General features: G+C 51.5%; 1 protein-coding gene across 2 annotated transcripts in view; it reads left to right on the top strand.

Moving 5' to 3' along the window:
- HSPA12A (heat shock protein family A (Hsp70) member 12A) overlaps positions 1 to 17767 on the top strand; it is a 174468-nt gene that overhangs the window by 83936 nt on the left and 72765 nt on the right. Inside the window, exon 1 of one of the 2 annotated variants that reach the window (XM_025273991.2) lies at positions 12737 to 12900. The exons of the other annotated variant lie outside the window; for it this stretch is intronic. Within the exon in view, the coding sequence (XP_025129776.1) occupies positions 12858 to 12900 (43 nt within the window). The 5' untranslated portion in view covers positions 12737 to 12857. Of the gene's footprint in view, positions 1 to 12736; positions 12901 to 17767 lie in introns of those variants that run through there. 2 annotated transcript variants of the gene reach the window in all.

The following is a 17767-nucleotide window of genomic DNA, read 5'->3' as shown; positions in this document are numbered from 1 at the left end:
ATACCAGAGAGCTTGGTGACCTGCCCAAAGCCACATGGGAAATATGTGCAGCCCCTGGTTCTTGGAGCTGGGGGTCCGGAGACCAGGTCTGGTGCTGTCTCACTGCTAACATAGTGACGACCTCTGCTGGCAAAGTGCATACCGTGTGTCTGGTGTTCTGGAGTCTTCTTGGTCCTTATCAACCTAGGAGGAGATCCCGGAGAGGGGCTGGATGGGACCCAGGATGGCCTGAGTCTGAGGTTTTGGCTCTGGACACTCAGGCCTGCTGGTCGTAGGTTTGCTTGTGGATTCGCGGATGTGGGCCAGCGCTGGGCTGGGAAACATCACGGCGTCCTTGTCCTTGCTCCAGTGACCACCAGATTGTTCTCCTCACAAGTGGTTGACATCCTTGGCCAGCTGAGTAGGGAAGGCTGAGAACTTTTTTTTTTTTTTAATTTTTCCAAATCTGCAGACTTTCTGAGGAGAGGCTGATTTAAAAAAAATCCTACTGGGAACTGTGTATACTCTTTTAGAAAGATGCCTCATTCAGGCAAGGTGGGACTCATGACTGGGAACTGGTTGCAAGTAAAAGCCAATTGTAATGGCCAACACTGATGGAAAGCTTCCTTTGTTGAAGAAACTGGGTTCAGTATGATGTAATGTATGCGCCAGTGGCTCAAGAGTACGCGGTTTTGTCAACCTTCCTTTACAAGTTGCTTAGAGAGGATAGGTGACTTACCCAAGGCCACACAGCTAGGAAAGGATGGAGCTGGACTTCAATCCAGTGCATGTGGGCGTGCTCAGTCATGTCTGACTCTTTGCGACCCTTTGGACTGTAGCCTGCCAGACTCCTCTGTCCAAGGAATTAATCCAGCTCCCAAATCCACACCCCTTAACCACTCTGCTCTCTGCCCACTGCCTTCCAGAGCCTTGCTCCCTGATGGGGGAGACAGAGGGTAGGTGAGGCCCAGAGCATATTCCTGATAAATTTTGCATGCCTGCGTACCAGTCAAGCTCTGCTTGAATTTTGGTCGTGTTTCTGTTTCTCTCCTGCCCACTGATACTAGGAGCTCCTAGAGGGCTGGGTCCATATCTGGCTGGACTTTGTGTCCTAGCACGTGAGGGGTCTGCACATGTCTGATGGAACTAGAGGACGGATGGGAAAGAAGGCAGGAAAAGATAAATGGATAGCCAGGTGTCTTTGCTGATTGGCAGTGGGATGTTTTTGGAAATGGTGAGATTTTAATGCAAACTTTAAAAGAAAGAGGGGATGGACCCATTTCCTTGACTTGTTTTAGAGCATATACTTTACTGCCAAGTACTGCTAGTCAGTTCTGGGTGACTCCTGGCTCTGCCCCTTCTAGCTCTGAGACTTTCGGCATGTGACTTGACTTTCCTCAATGTCCCCATCTGTAAATAGAGGCTGATATTAATTTATACTTCTTAGCGGGAGGGCTGAGAACATTAAATGAACATGTTTATATAAAACTATAAATGACAGCTACTGTGATTTCTTCCTGGGAGAGTCAATTTCATTCAAAGAGCTCGTTTTTAGAAATTAAGTAATTCGGGTGAAAGGTACTTGGGGGTTCATTATAACAGTCTCTCTACTTGTGTTGATGCTTGAAATAAGACATTTTAAAAACAAGTAATAGACATTTGAGATTTTAGTTTTGTTTAGAAAACAAATGCAGATGTGTCGTTGAATAGAATGCAAAATATACATGCAGTTTTAAAATAAAACACAAAAATAAAGGAACGGCTTAAAGCAGCCCCTTAGAATTACGATCTCAGTGAAGGCTACTCCTGATCTCACCAGGCCATCAATTTCTTCGTCTTAAAAATGTTGAGAATAGTGATGCCTCCTTCCAAGTGCTTTATTGATTCAAGCAAGATGTGAGGGTGCTTTGTAAACTATAATTCTGCCTTCCACATTCGACGATTTGTTCATTCATTCAGCATGTTTCTTGAGGCTCTGCTAGGTGCCAGGTGCCAGACAAGGTGTGGGGACACAGCCCTGCTTAACTTTCCATGGGATTCAGGATAGACCCTGGCATGCTACTAAGCTCAGCCTGTTCAGGTACAAATTCTGACTCTGCTACTTACCCCTGGGTAACAGGGTGGGCTTCAGTTTCCTTGTCTGTAAAATGGGGACAATCATAGTATAGTTCCTTCTTCTGTATTACGATGAAATTTGAATGGGGCTATAGAAGTAAAGTGCCTAGCAGTGTCTAGCACAGAGCAAGTACTTAATAAAAATTTATTATTACTACAGCCCACAGTGAGATTATAGCTTAGTGGAGCAGGCTCATAATAAACAAATATAAATGGCTTTAAAGTATACGTGTGCTGGGGAGAAATGGTGTTGAGTGATAAGACATGGAGCAAGAGGTGAAGCCAGGGAGGGCCGCTCCAAGGAGCTGGCCTTTAAAGCGAGTCAGTCGGATGTAAAACAGGGCAGAGAGGGGGACAGAGGTAAGCAGAGGGTGAAGCTGGAAGATGGGTTTGCTGTAGGGTCACAGAAAGCTGGGCAAGTTGTGACCTGATCAGAAATCCCGGGGACATCCTAGACGTTGTGGGTCTGCATGTTTTTTCCCCTCCATTTTTCAGCACCTGAAACGAGTGTGTTATTTTGACTAAGTCAGGATATTATGCCGGTTTTCCAGCACTTGGAAGTCAAGCGTCTTGAGAAAGAGGCTTCTTGTTCTAATTGTCACACATGTGTCCTCTGGGCTTAGAGGCCCAGGAAAGGGAGAATGGGACAGGGCTGTGACCAGGATGAGGCTGGCAGGGTAAGTGAGGCCATATCTGCAGAGCCTCATAGACCTGGGAAACAGGTTTGGGTTTGACCCTAATTCCAATGGGAAGTCCTTTGGCGGGGGGATATGGCCAGACGAGAAGTGGATCTCTACAAACTTCCCAGCCATCTGTCAGATGGCTTCAGGAAGGTGAACTGAAGGGAGCACAGGAGTAGCGCTGGATGGCTGGGGGACCAAAGCTGATGAGAGAGGAGAGGGGTGGTCTGTGCCAGTGTGTGGATGCTGGCCGTGCAGAGAAGTGACGCTCATTGCTCACTTGTTAACCAGGAAAATGGCCAAGGGGAAGTAAAAACCAAAGGGAGATGTGGAGAAGAAGGCGGGGCTTAGGACAGTTGATAACCACAGGCTATTTCTTTGTGAGCCCCCAAAGTCCTCAAGCACCCCCCACTTCTCCAGCTCCTCACTCAAGCTGCCTGTGCTCAGTTCCCACTTGGCCTGGAGCTTTGTCCAGATTGGAATTCCATCTCAAGCGTATGGATCTGGAATTCTCCAATGAAAGGAGTGGGGATGAACAAATCTCAGAGGCTGGGACTAGAGGGAGGTGCAGGTGGAAGGGCCAGCCTTGGAGCAATGGCTTCACTTGTGTTAGCCCCAGCTGCTGCCAGGAGATGGTGGTGGTTGGGGGTGGCATGTTGGCTCTGAGCCAGGCACTGTTTGAGTCCCCAACTGCACTGTCTCCAACAAACTTCCTGCCATGTGAGGTGCCATCACTGTCTACATTTTACAGGGAGAGGTGGGGGCTCTGAGAAGGTCTGTAACTTTCCCAGGGTCACCCACGCTTGTCTGATGCCAGAGCCCTCACCAGCCAGTGATGTCACAAGCTGCTTCCCGGACAAGGCAGCCTCCTCCACACAGCCCACTTGTAGAAGAGCTGCCGTTTTGTTTCGTTGCTAAGCAGCAGAAGCTTTGGAGTTTGGCTGCCAACCTGACATCTAGGGGACCTTGGCTGAGCTTCAAGGTGCTGAGACCCTGAAGCTGTATGACGGTAGGGGTGTGGGTGAATATTTGGGCATGGTTCTGGGGAGAAGAGCTACAACTCTCAGTTTCCCGAAAGGGTTTTGTGGCACCCTTTCACCCAAATAAAGATAAGAGACTCACTGGCCTAGAGTATACATTTTGGCTGTTGTGTTTCCTCCAGGCTTAGAACAGTGCCTGGTACATAGTAAAACCTCAGTCAATATCTATGAAATGAGTAACTGAAGGCCTATGGCTTTCAGAGGGCCTCTCTGGTGGCTTAAACGGTAAAGAATCCACCTGCAATGCAGGAGACCCCAGTTCAATCCCTGGGTTGGGAAGATCCCCTGGAGAAGGGGATGGCTACCCACTCCAGTATTCTTGCTTGGAGAATTCCATGGAGAGAGAAGGCTGGTGGGCCGCAGTCCATGGGGTCTCAAAGAGTTGGACACGATTGAGTGACTTAACACTTTCACGGCTTTGAGAAATGAAGGATATCTTCTCATGGGTTATTGGGAAAGACTTAAAAGCCCCCTAATGTAACCTCCCTGCTTTACTAGTGAGAAAATCGAGGCTCAGAAATAAGATCCTACCAGGCCGAGCTCAGGGACTTGGGGACCCAAAGATGAATCTCCTTTCTTCTCAGCCCAGTGCTTCTTACGTCTCTTTTCCAGGCAAATACTGTGATGACAAGTCTGCCACCAGGAAGAAAATGCATGATTGCGCAGACCCAGAGGGCACATCAGCCTGTCTCTATCTAGTGCAAATGCTCCTGGGATGGAGTTGAACCATCTGGATAGGCGGCTGCTGAATCGTGGGTGACCAGGCAGCACCATGATTAGAGGAGACTTGGTTATTCAAGGGCTCTTCCTGGCCTTTGAGGCTGTAGGTGGCTGGATCCGCTCAGATTTATCTTTGCACTGTGTGGAATGCTCTTTGCCCGTTACAGGATTCTAGAAAGTTAAAGAGGCAGGATCCTTGGGGTCAAGATACCAAAGCATGGATATCATCATTTACACTGACAGACACTGTTAATCATTACCGAACTCCTTTGCACAGAGCTAGAAAGGGCCTCGGTTCCTCTACCACAGTTCCAGTCAGTCATGACCAATCAATCACAGAGTGAGCTGTCTCCTGCTGGGCCTTTTAAAAATTTATTTATTTATTTGGATGCACCGAGTCTCAGTTGGGGCATGCAGAATCTTTTATTTGCAGCATGTAAACACTTATTTGTGGCATGTGGGATCTAGTTCCCTTACCAGGGATTGAACCCAGGGCCCCTGCATTGGAAGTGCAGTGATTAGCCACTGGACTAACAGGGAAGTCCCTAGGCCCTTGTAGAGGGGAACCTGGGGTGGGGTGGTGGGATTGGGGTGGCAATTGAGCTGAGCTTGGAGGCAGGGGGCTGGAGTCTGGCCCCAACTCTGTCTCTATTTATGTGACTTTGAACCAGAGATTTAGTGTCTCAGAGCCCCAGTTTCCACTCCATTGTTGATTTATTTGACCATTTATTTATTTCTCCAACAACTATTTATTGTACACCTACTGTGAGACAGGCACTAGACTGTGAGCCAGAGAAGATAAAAGAAGTAGTTTTTCTCTGTAACAGGAAACCTTCCAGCCCTAAAAGTCTATATTTCCTTGCAGCTCTTGCGAAAGCTCTCCTGGCCATGCCGTCATTTCAGTTTCCCTTCCCTGAGCCGTGTTTCACTGTGCAATGTCCCCCTTGGGATGTGTCTTCCCAAATGTTCCATTTCATTATGAACCAGGAGCTTGCAGAACCAGGAGCTTGCAGAACCAGGGTTTGAGTGGTTCTGAGAATGTTGCTGAGAGAGTAACCACAGACGTTCGTTCTCCTGTTTAAAATACTTACCCAAAATATTTGGATAACCCTTCATTACCTGAGCTGGCATTTCTAAAGTTTACATTGCAGGTTTGAGTGACTGTAATATCTTGAGAGATCATTTCCTCTGGCCCTTGAATTTCTCTCCTGCAAGAGTCATGCAGCAGCCCACACTGTATACGTGAAGTGTGTTTTGGAATGTTAATGGAGGTACTGATTCACACCAGATGGGATGGAAATCCAAGGGAAAAGGATGTATAAATGGTACATGGTGATTCGGCTATAAGGCTGGATTTTTAAAATGTACTAAAGGTCAGAGGTCAAGAACCTGACACATGTCCAGGCTTTCCCCGTGGGTTTCTATGTTGCCTTAGCTCATCTGACTCTTGCTTTTGTTATAAAGGAGTCATTTTTAGGATATTTAGCTTATAGACAAAATTCTGGTGGCATATCATAAAATCCAGAGCAGCCTTTTACTGGAAACTTCCCACATAAAAGCTCAGATTTGGATGAGTGTCAGTGTTTCTCAAATTTAAAAAATTTTTTTTCAGATAAACATTAAAAAAAAACAAAAAAAAAGCCACTCACCCCCGAATCTTCTGTGTGTCTTTGCCAGCCAAGAAAATTTTGCTTAGATCCATTCTATAATTTATGATACACAAAGAAGAGGCATTTTTGTGGTTCAGATTTGCAGATTAAATAATAAGAATTCCTATTTACTGCAACAGATGTAGCCCAGCCCTATGCTGAGAGTTTTACATACATTATCTCCCGTAATTATCCTACTGATGATTATCAGCATTTTTACAGATGAAGAAACAGACTTAGGGAGGTGTGTCCCCAGGTCACCTGAAGTGGGCAGGGAGAGGCTCAGCCCAGATTTGGACCCTGGTCTGGCTGATGCTCATGAACCATGCTCTTCTCCACTCTGCTTCCTCCAGTTGTACATCCTCTGTTCTGAGTCCCCATGAGCCCACAGGACCAGCACCCTCCGTGGTGGGGTCCATCAGCAAATGTTTTGCAGTCTTGTCTCAGCTGGGTGGGCCTGGAGGACTCAGCCACCACCCTCTATCACCCGCAGCACACCTGTCGTGTGTCAACCCCTTTTCACAGTGGGCGGTGGGTGCAGGTGACAGACAGTGTATCCTGACTGCCCAGTGGAGTGGTTAGCTAGGTGGGCCACTGGGCTCCGGCTCCTACTTGCATGAATTAATATTAAAGGAGGGAGGGTATGTCTTTGTTTGGGTCAAAGAACAAAGAAGGAGGCTATGGGTGGGAGATGTCTGTGGGTTGTTGAGTGAAAAGGATCTTGGAAAGGATGAGAAAGGTGAGTGCCTAAAGTTGAGGAGGCTGTTTTTCTTCAAGATTCAACTGTCTTGAAGTGTCTGTTCCAGGCACTATGCCAGGGTCTGGGGGATACAAGGCCTATCCCCAGTGGTAGGCATGACCCACCTACCCTTGGGTTGCTGCAGCTGGAGGTGGAAATGGGCAGCCTGAAGTTGGAAAAACCTGAATTCTCCTCTCAGAGTTATAGTCTCAGCTCAGGAGCTTCTTAACGAGGTGGCCTTTCTGGACCTCAGTTTTGTCATCTATATAATGGGTTAATAATACTGAACCCTGAGTTGTGATAAGTGCTAGGATAGGAAGGCTTGGGGATTCAGGTGCAGAGTACAGGGGAGGGCCTTATGCTGTCTTGGAGGGCTTTCTGGAAGAAGTGATATCTAAGCTGAGACCTGGAGGAGAAGAGGGGTTTACCTAGCAAAATTAGTGGAGAATGGGCTCCCAGTGGAGACATTGGCTTTTTGGAAACCTGAGGACAGATCCGTGTGCTGGAGTGACCAGCATGAGGGCGCTGGAAGGCGGTGACTTGGTGCTTGCCAGGGTCTCTTTTTGGAGTCAAGTGTCCAACTGAGACCTGAAATTGATATTGGTAGAATGGGGGCATCATCACTGCCCCAGTGGCCCAGAGGGCATAGAATTAATCATATGGAGGCTGCTGTGGGAGGGGAGCTGGATGGGACTTGCTGCCAAGTTGTTGTTATTGTTTAGTCACTAAGTTGTGTCCGACTCGTTGCAACCCCATGAAGTGCAGCACACCAGGCTTCCCTGCCCTTCACTATCTCCTGGAATTTGCTCAGACTCATGTTCATTGAGTCACTGATGCCATCCCATCATCATCCTCTGTCCCCCCTTATCCTCCTGCCCTCAGTCTTTCCCAGCATCAGGGTCTTTTCCAATGAGTCAGCTCTTTGCATCAGGTGACCAGAGTATTGGAGCATCAGCTTCAGCATCAGTTCTTCCAGTGAATATTCAGGGTTGATTTCCTTTAGGGTGGACTGGTTTGACCTCCTTGCAGTCCAAGGGACTCCATGCAGCCAAGTAACCTCTCATAGATCTGGACATTCTCTGAAATGTCTGGGAAAGCCCCCAGGAGTCAGTGTAACATCCCAAAGGAGGGCTTGGTTCTTCCAGCCAGGCGAAGGCCTGGTGTGTTCTGATTTCACTAACTGAGTCAGTCCATCCACCGTTGAGCATTTGTTGAGTTCTCGCCATGCCAGGCACTGCTCTGGGCATTAGAATACAGAGGTGAGCACCTCAGTCCAACATCCTGTCTTCATGGAGCTTCCTTCCCTCCTCGTTGGGAGGAGGCAGCTGCTTACACGGAATGGCCTGGGAAGGTGGCAGTTCCCAAAGTCAGTGAGGGAGCAGGGCCCATGACTCTCTTGGGGAATGTGACCAAGGAGAGCAGAGGCCCCGAGGGGGGGCCAGATTTGGGGTGTTCAGATGGGTGGGGTGTGTGTTTTGGTTTGAAGGAGGGGAGAGCTGAAGGAGTGAGAGTCAAGAGGTGTTGGGAGGTCAGTTCCTGTCGGCTCTAGTGGCACCAGAAGAGTAATGGCTCTCTTTCTGGCAGCTGTTGGGGAAGAGACCATGGGCATCAAGGGAGGGCAGAGGGGGACCTTCCTGATGTCCAGTGGCAAGAGATGGACCTGGTGGTCCAGTGCTTAAGACTTTACCTTCCAATGCAGGGGGTGTGGGTTCCATCCCTGGCTGGGGAGAGAAGAGCCCATGTGCCTCACGGCCAAAGCAACCAAAACATATGGCAGAAGCAGTGTTGTAACAAGTTCAATAAAGACTTAAAATGGTTCACATTAAAAAAAAAAAAAAAAAAAAAAGCCGGACGTGGCCTTGAATCCAGCTCTTCTGCGCATGGCCGGAGGAAGCCGAGCAGATGCCTCAGCCTTTGTATGCTTCCATATCCTGGAAAACGGCGAGGGCCACCTCCACGATTAGGTGAGACCAAGCCCAGCTTGGTCTTGTGTGAGTGTGCTGAGTGTGCTCACCAGGGCGATTCCTAATTACCGTGATGATTATTAAAGCCACGAGAGGGCAAGCCCAAAGCAGCGTGTGCCTTGCCTTTCACGCTCCCTGAAAATCAGTCTGCTCTGTGCCCACAGCGTGGGCCTGCGTGTCATTGGCCATCTTCCTCACTTGCTTTGCTGTCACTGCAGCTGGGGGTCAGCAGAGAGGGCAGATGATGCCCAAGGCCTTTCCACAGCAGGTGGCAGGAGGCTGGGGGCTGGGGGCTGCCCGCTGCTTCTGACAGCTCGTTGTCTTAGCGAGCAAGCTGCTTTGATAAGGACAGGGTGCTCTCTGGATTCAGACAGGCTGCTCATTGGAAAAGACCCTGATGCTGGGAAAGATTGAAGGCAGGAGGAGAAGGAGATGATAGAGGATGAGATGGTTGGATGGCATCACCGACTCAAAGGGCATGGGTTTGAGCAAACTCTAGGAGATAGTGAAGGACAGGGAAGCCTGGTGTGCTGCAGGTCTTGGGGTCACAAAGAGTCAGACACAACTTAGTGACTGAACAACAACAAAATCCCAGCATAAGAGAGGCAGGGGTGAATGGGAGAGATTGAAAGAAGTCACAGGAGAAAAATGGACCTGGAGAGGTGAGCAGGGCAAACTGGATTCCTAAAGAATTGACTGAGGAGGTAGGACAGGACCTAGGGGTCCGACCAGTGAGGGGGCCCTGCAGGCCCATAGACAGTGAGAAATGATGGGTCCTGGACTAGGAGTTGGCCGTGAGGACAAAAAGGAGATTTCCAAGGTCAACCAGGCAACACTTGACTTGGAGACTGAACAAACTTGGATGGACGCAGAGGGAGCCGTGAAAACTGATGCCCAGGTGTGTGGCTTGGCAACTGGTGGGTGGTGCTGCCCTTACTGAGCCCCAGCACCCAGGAGGGAGGGCAGCAGAGGATGAGTTGGGCTTTGGTTGAGTGGGAAGGGCCTGGAGGCACCCTGGGGAGACTCTCAGGAGATCTGGAACCCTGGAGGAAGGTATAGCCCTGGGTGTGAAGGTGAGAGTCTGGAGATAAATGGAGGAGCATCCTGAGTGCTGAACCGCATGGGCAGCAGACAGTGTTGGACTCTTTGCAACCCCATGGACTGTAGCCCACCAGGCTCCTCTGTCCATGGGATTTCCCAGACAAGAATACTGGAGTGGGTTGCCATTTCCTTCTCCAGGGGACCTTCCTGACTGAGAGATCAAATCCGAGTCTCCTGCATTGCAGGCAGATTCTTTACCACTGAGCAACTGAGGAAGCCAAGCAGACAGTGTAGAGGGAGGAGAAAAAAGAGAGGTGTGTGTATGTAGAATACCACGGGAGCCTGGGGATAGGGGCAATGTCCTAGCTTTCCTTGGACTGATGGCTTTGGACTGGGACCTTGAAGGATGTCTGGATACGTGCAGGTGGAGGAGGAAAGTGAACGGGGTGCCAAACATGGAGATAGAGGCAGCTTGTGGCCATGGCCGAGGAAGACTGGTGGAGGAAAGTCTTTTGGGAAAGAGACTACTGAAGAGGAAGTTTGGGCTCCCTATCGTGAAAGGTGTTGGATATCTCTCTCAAGAGTTAGGGTTTTTTTCCTATAGAAGAGGGGAACCCAGCATGGTTTGAGCACAAGAGAAACTCAGTCAGAACCGTGTTTAATAGAAAGCTCTTTCTGGCATCACTGCCCAGGCATGTGTCCATGTGACACTGAAGCTCAGTGGACAGAGGGCTGGGGGCTGCCCTTGCCCTCTCATGTTCTAACTTAAGGAGCCTCAGCCTGGCCATCTTTGCGAAATGGGGACATATGAGCAGATCAGGAAGGCAGCTGTAGGGTTGATGCAGGGCCAGTGGCAGCCCTTCTGCTCTTCGTCCTAAGCCTGGTTGTCCAGCTTATCACCCTAAAAGCTGCTTCAACCCTTCCTCTTACCCACGTTTGAGTACTACATACTTCTGGCCTCCAGATCATCTCTTGGGTCTGCCTCTGAGCTGGTGGGACATTGTCTCAACAAGCAAGCGGCCTTGGTAGGGAGAGGATTCTCTGGGGGAAGACACTGTTCTCTACTCTGGGAGCCCCCTTCCGTATGCTCCTACTGCCCACTGCCCTGCCCAACTGGCCTTTGTCCACTTTTTAAAAAGCCTCTGATTTAATAATATCTAATATTTATTGGACTGCTTATCATGCACCAGACTCCAAGTGAAACATATTAAATGCAACATCTCATCTAGTCCTCCTCAGTCTTAAGGAAGTGGCTTCTCCGGTTGTACCCATTTCACAGATAAAAATACTGAGGCTCTGAGAGGTTAACTAACTTTCCTGTGGTTTCATACACAGCCAGAGACTATACATTTGGGATTTTTTAAAATTTATTGGCTGCATTGGGTCTTCATTGTTGCACAGGCTCTAGCTTCTCATTGCTGTGGCTTGTCTCATTGCAGAGCACAGGTTCTAGGGTTTGCAGGTTCAATAGTTGTGGCACACAGGCTAAGTTGCCTCCTGACATGGGGGATCTTCCTGGACCAGGGGTTGAATCTGTATCTCTTGCATTGGCAGGTGGATTCCCAACCACTGGACCACTAAGGAAGCCTGAGATTTTTAATGTACGCAGATAGATAATAAGTTCATCCTTTTAACTCATCACGCTACCATTACTTTCTAAGCAGACCCTGGTCTCCAGGCTCTCCCTGTAGACCTCTGCCTACCCCATCCTCCATCAATCGAATGCTTGTGAATAAAGGCTAAGTGCCCTTTGGGAGCTGTGGCCCATCTCAGGGGGGAGAAGCTGGTGGTTTTGACCTGGGTGGGATTCCAGCCTGGGCAGTTACTTGCTATGTGTGTTCTTGGAATCATCATTTAACACCTTCAAATCTGTTTCCTTATCTGCAAAATGGGGATCTCTAGTCCCGACCTCTCAGAGTTTTCCAGAGAAAATGAGATAAGGCTCTTAAGGATTTAGCATAGTGTCAGGCACTAGGGGAAGGATCCAGTAACCGTGATCATTAGAATCTTATCCTAGCCTCGTTGCCTCTTTGCATAGCGGACTCAAAAGCCACCTGGCCAGGATCAAACAGGTGCGGGTGGCGCGTGTGTGGAGCCAGAGGACAGGGAGAATGAATCACTGATTCCCAGTCCCTGAATTATTAATGTCGTTATTCTCAGATTGTAAGGAGGGCCCGGGCGGAGCCCATATATGGAAGATTCGGTTCAGCCTCTGCAGCAGGCGCCTCCCGGTTCCGAGTTGCCATGGAGTCAGGCAGGTGGCCTGGAGGCTGATGCCCGCGGCGATGCCCAGAGCACGGCCCTCGCGCTTGTCCTCCGCCTGCGGCCTGAGCGCTGGCGACGCCGGGTTCCTCCTTCACGCGGATCCTTGACGGTTTCTCTGGGACCCTGGGGGAGCGGGCGTCCTCTGGAGAGTGGGGTGCCTGTGCGGTGCTTGGTGCAGGACTTCGCACCCTTCGGTTCCAAAAGCCAAACGCGCCGCGGGGGCCAAAGGGACCTGACATCCAGTCTCTGCTGCTCGCCCATCATAGCGCCCAGCGCGCGCCTGCATCCGGCCAGCTGGCAAGACACCGGGCCCGGGCGCGCCTATCACCCCGGGCGCGGGCGCCTCAGGGGCGAGCCCCGGAAAGGAGGGGCCCGGCTAGGCGCGGCGGGTCCGGGCGGGAGGACCCCGGGCTCTCTGGCTGGGCCGGACGCCGCGCCTTCTTTCCCCAACGGGCCGGCGGGGCGGGGCGGGGCGCGGGGCGCGGGGCGGGCCCGGGAGGAGCGCGGGGAGGAGCTCGAGCTGCGGCGGCGGCCTCGTCAGACCAGTGCTCCCGCTGCCCGGCTGCTCAGTCCCGGCCCGAGCGCCGCCGAGAACACGCACCGGGACCTGCACGGGCTCGGACGCCGCGCCGGGGGCTCCTCTCGCGGGCGGGGGCTGCGCGACCATGGCGGACAAGGAGGCCGGCGGCGGCGACCCGGGGTCCCGAGGTGAGCGCGCGGCGCGGGGTCCTGGGGTGCGGCGGGGCGGGCCGGGGAGGGAGGGGGCGCGCTCGGCCCGGCGCCCCGCAGCCCCATCGCGGGTCCCGGGAAAGTAGGCGTCCCCGTCCCCGCCTTCCCCAGCCCCCTTCCCTCTTAGGGTCAGGGGCAGCACCGCGGCGGGGCCGGGAGTCCGGCGGGGGCGGGGGGAACTAGAAGGTGGCCCGCCGGTCACGTGCTCCGCTCCTCGCTGGGGTGCGGACACTGCGGCGAGGACCTCAGCCCCCTCCCGGACACCTCGCTGCCCCCGCCGCGGGATGTCGCCTCCTGCGGGGCCCAGTGCGAGTCTGGAAGAGCATCGTCTCCCCTGTGCATCCCCTGAATGCTCTGCGGGGGACGCCCGCGCTAGCCATTTAAACGGCCTGCCTCGGGTGATACGGTGTCCCTGGCCGCTCATTTTCGTGATTCAGCGAGGCGGGGGTGGGAACCAGAGGGAATCAGAGATTTGGACCTGTTCTCTCACCCCGCCGAGGCCGGGAGCGGCGCGCCCTGAGTGCGGGCTGTAGTTCCGGGCCCTACTGCAGCCCATTCTCAATCGCCGCCCATCCCCCGGGGATTCTCAGGGCCGAGGAGGAGCGAAGCGGCCACCTCTCGCCCGGGATTGCGGAAAGGAGACTGCGCCCGGTGCAGAGGACAGACGCTCGCATTTCGCAAATGTGCCAGGGCTGCTTTCTTGGGGGAAGCGTGGCTCGGGCTCAGAAAGTGAGGGGAGGGAGGGCGGGTAAGGAGAGAGACGGGACCTGGAAGCAGAGGAAAGCAGAAGGGCAGCTCTTGGAGCCCAGAGCTATAAATCAGGGCTTCGCCAGTAGAGGAGACGGGCTGGCCAGGATTGCGGGTCCCAAGTGGGGAAAGTTGGGCGCAAGGAGGCTGCCGCGCGTCCCTGACCTGCAAAGCCTCAGCAGGAGCAGCTGCGGGATGAGGAGCGAAGCCCGGCGGCTGTTTCCGGAGCTTACTAGGCAAGCCTCTTAGCGCGGATGAAATCGAAATGCCCGAGGCATAAGAGAAAATGCATCCAGCGGAGGAGCGCCCGGCTCTGCGGGGACCCGACTAGAGCTGGGGAAACTGAGTCAGGGGTCAGCACAACCGCCCCAAGAAGTGTCCTCCCGGTCCTGGGGTCTGTGGCGGTGCCCCTGTCCTCTGCTGCGCTTGGAGCCGCCGCACCTGCCCCCTCCCCAGCCCATTGTTCCTGCGGATCTGGGAGGTGCCTCCCAACTCGGCACTGCAGTGGTAGGGGAGCGCTGGGGGGAGGGAGATCCTGACACCGCTCACTCCCGGGAGGGACGTGGAGAGTCCAGGCGGGGCCCAAACGCAACATCCCGAATCTGCCCCCCTCCCCTCCTCTTCCTGGGGAGGAGGTGACAAACGCCCGCAGTGGGCTGGAGGATGTCTTTTGTCTGAACATCACTCAGCAACTGGATTGATTTATCTTTTCCCCACCGTTCCCTTTAAATTAAAAAAAAAAAAAAATAGGATGAAAGGGAGGGACATCAGAAAGGCTAAGGATTGCTAAAGCTTAAGTTAGGGAACCAGCTTCTTGCTTTTCCTGTTAGACAAGTGAATGGCTGTACCCAATGCAAGGTGGGCCATAGGGCTTGTCAATCACAGAGTGAGCAGAAATGTGCATTAACCTCCCCCATCCCCACTCTGTCTGGTAAAAATGGAATTTAGCAGCTTTACCCTGCACATGGGCTTCCCAAGTGGTGGTAGAGGTAAAGAACCCACTTGCCAATGCAGAAGAAGTAAGAGACTCAGGGTTCAATCCCCGCATCGGGAAGATCTGGAGGAGGGCATGGCAACCCACTCCAGTATTCTTGAATGGAGAATTCTATGGACAGAGGAGCCTGGTGGGCTACAGTGCATGGGGTCACAGAGAGTAGGGACACAATTGAAGCGACTTAGCACACACCCTGCACACACACACACACACACACACACACACACACACACAGGCACTGTGTAGTTGTCTCTCCTCCCCATCCAGGATGTGGATACATGCTGGGTGTGCTGGGCCACCTGCCACTGCTGCCTGCCCTTTCTAGAGTGTCTTTTCACTTTCAGGGCTCTGCGGTTCAAAGTGCACAGTGACAATTCCAGGCACATGGACTTGGGATACAGAAAGAGTGTCCCTGGTAGCTCCTTGCTTCTCTCTGGTCTCCACCCCTTCATCTATAAAATGAGAGATATTAATAGTATCTCATAAGAGCAAAGCCTGCTTAGCTACCACCTGACACATCTATTCCTAAGGCTTCCTCACTGCATATTCTGTGCTGGGCAATGAACATGTGTTATTTTATTTTTTGAAGCTGCACCAGAAACCTGTGACCAGCATTGCCCTTTTACTGGGTAGGAAATCTAAGCCTAGGTAGAATGACTTATCCAAGGTCACACATCTAATAAGTATTGATTTGGACCCAGGTTGTCTGATTCCAGGGCTCCAGCCCTTCACCACCATCCTGTATAGCCCCTGTGGGCCAGTGATTACCATTCTGTTAGGGACATAAAGATGATTGTTCTTCAGGGGATTATTTCAAGGTTTCTTTTGGTGCCAGAGACATCAAAGTGGTTGGGACCTGTGAGCAGTGGGAGCCCTGGGTGGTGGGGCATGCCAGAAGGGCTGGCCATAAAGCTTTTACCAATAAATCAAGTGGGAATGGTGGTGGGGAGGTGCCTGTGAAACAAGTATATCAGGTTGGTAGTAATTGAAGCTGGGTGGTGGGTACATGACCATTCATTACTATTCTGTTTGCTTTGTATGTGCTTGCAAATTTCTTTAATAGAACATTTAAATTAGTTAATTTATAAAATCAGAAGGGCCACCCTTTAACCCCTGGAGCTTTGGACCGAAAAGGCTGAGATGACCTTCAGTCTTGCCCCCGCCAAAAGAGCTGAGCTGGTTGACACTTGGAGCCCTAGAAGGATGAGATGAGATGCAGCAGGGCGGGCGTGACTGAGGCCGGACTAGCTCCTGTGGTGACCGAGTCAGGCCTAGATGTGGTCAGTGGAAGCCAGGTAGTTGGCTCCAGGCTCCGGGGAGGGTAAGAAAATGCACAGTCAGCAGGGGTTTTGCCAAGGTTGGGGGCAACTCTGGAGGTGGTGCTTTGGACTTTGGAGATGGGATTCTGACTCTTTGCAACCCCATGGACTGTAGCCCACCAGACTCCTCTGTCCATGGGAGTTCCCAGGCAAGAACACTGGAGTGGTTACCATTCTCTTCTCCAGGGTACCTTCCTGAGCCAGGGATGGAATCCTGGTCTCCTGTATTGCAGGCAGATTCTTTACTGTCTGAGCCCCCAGGGAATCCCACCATCCTGACAGGTAATCATAATAAAAGTAACCATTTAAAATAATGACGTTTACTGAGGACTTAGTTTATTCTAAAATCTGAGAGTATTGAATTATCTTATTTAGCCCTGATCATATTTGTTATTGCTTCCCTGGTGTCGCAGTGGTAAAGAATCCGCCTGCCAGTGTAGGAGATGCAGGAGACTCAGGTTGGATCCCTGGGTTGGGAAGATCCTCTGGAGAAGGGAATGACTATCCACTCCAGTATTCTTGCCTGGGAAATTCCATGGACAGAGGAGCCTGGTGGGTTATAGTCCATGGGGTCGTAAAGAGTCGGGCACTGTATGGAGACAGCAACATGGAAACTGACATTACCATATGTAAAATAGCCAAAGGGAATTTGCTGTGTGTCTCAGGAAACTCAAACAGGGGCTCTGTATCAACCTAGAGGGGTAGGATGGGGAGGGAGATGGGAGGGAGTTTCAAAAGGGAGGGGATATATGTATACCTATCTGATTCATATTGAGGTTTGACAGAAAACAACAAAATTCTGTAAAACAATTATCCTTCAATTAAAAAGTAAACTTAAAAAAAAGAGTCCCAACACAACTGAGTGATTGAGGACGCACACACATTTGTTACTGGAAGAATGACTCTACAAGGGGGCTCTTTTACCCCCAATTTGCTGAGGAGAAAGCTGCCAGGTTGGCATGGCACAGCTGGAAACGGGCTGAGGGAGGGTTAGGAGGTGGTATCCCAGCACATGCAGGGCCCTCAGGGAATTGTGCTGAGTGTCTGGGCGAGTGAGTATGTGACTAATAGAGCGTGACTAGTCACTCCACTTTCCTGTGGCCACTAAACTACAGGTGGACGTGGAAGCTGCTGGTTGTGGCTCCCAGAGGAGCCAGGAAAATGTTGAAGTGATGCTCTGGGTATCATTAGGTAGGGCCGTAGTCATGGGATTCACATCCCTGTCCATACCTGCCTGGAAGCTGTGTCCCCTGTCGCTGTGATGTACCCCTTGTGCATGATTGCCAAACCGTCTCCTGCATTTCCCAGAGCCCTGTCCTCTCCTTTGGCCCTCATGCAGTTCCCCCTGTCTGGAACATCCTCACTTTTCTCTAACAAACTCCCACTCATCCTTCAAAACTCAGTTCAGGTAGCACTTCTCAGGAAGCCTTCCTAAACTCCTTCTTCTGTGTGGTCCAGAACCTTTGGTACTAACCCTCGGTGATCCCAACTCATGTTCAGTTTTCCCTGTGAATATTCCACTGATTTCCCTAACAGCCCTACGTGTGCGTGCTAAGTCACTTCAGTCATGTCTGACTCTGTGCGACCCCATAGATGGCAGCCCACCAGGCTCCCCCGTCCCTGGGATTCTCCAGGCAAGAACACTGGAGCGGGTTGCCATTTCCTTCTCCAATGCATGAAAGTGAAAAGTGAAAGTGAAGTCTCTCAGTCGTATGCGACTCTTAGTGACCCCTAGAATCCCATGGACTGCAGCCTACCAGGCTCCTCCGTCCATGGGATTTTCCAG

Source organism: Bubalus bubalis, chromosome 23 (assembly GCF_019923935.1).
Source record: "Bubalus bubalis isolate 160015118507 breed Murrah chromosome 23, NDDB_SH_1, whole genome shotgun sequence".
Taxonomy (NCBI): Eukaryota; Metazoa; Chordata; class Mammalia; order Artiodactyla; family Bovidae; genus Bubalus; species Bubalus bubalis.
The sequence above is the reverse complement of the archived record's forward strand: the minus strand, read 5'-3'. Positions and strand labels throughout refer to the sequence as shown.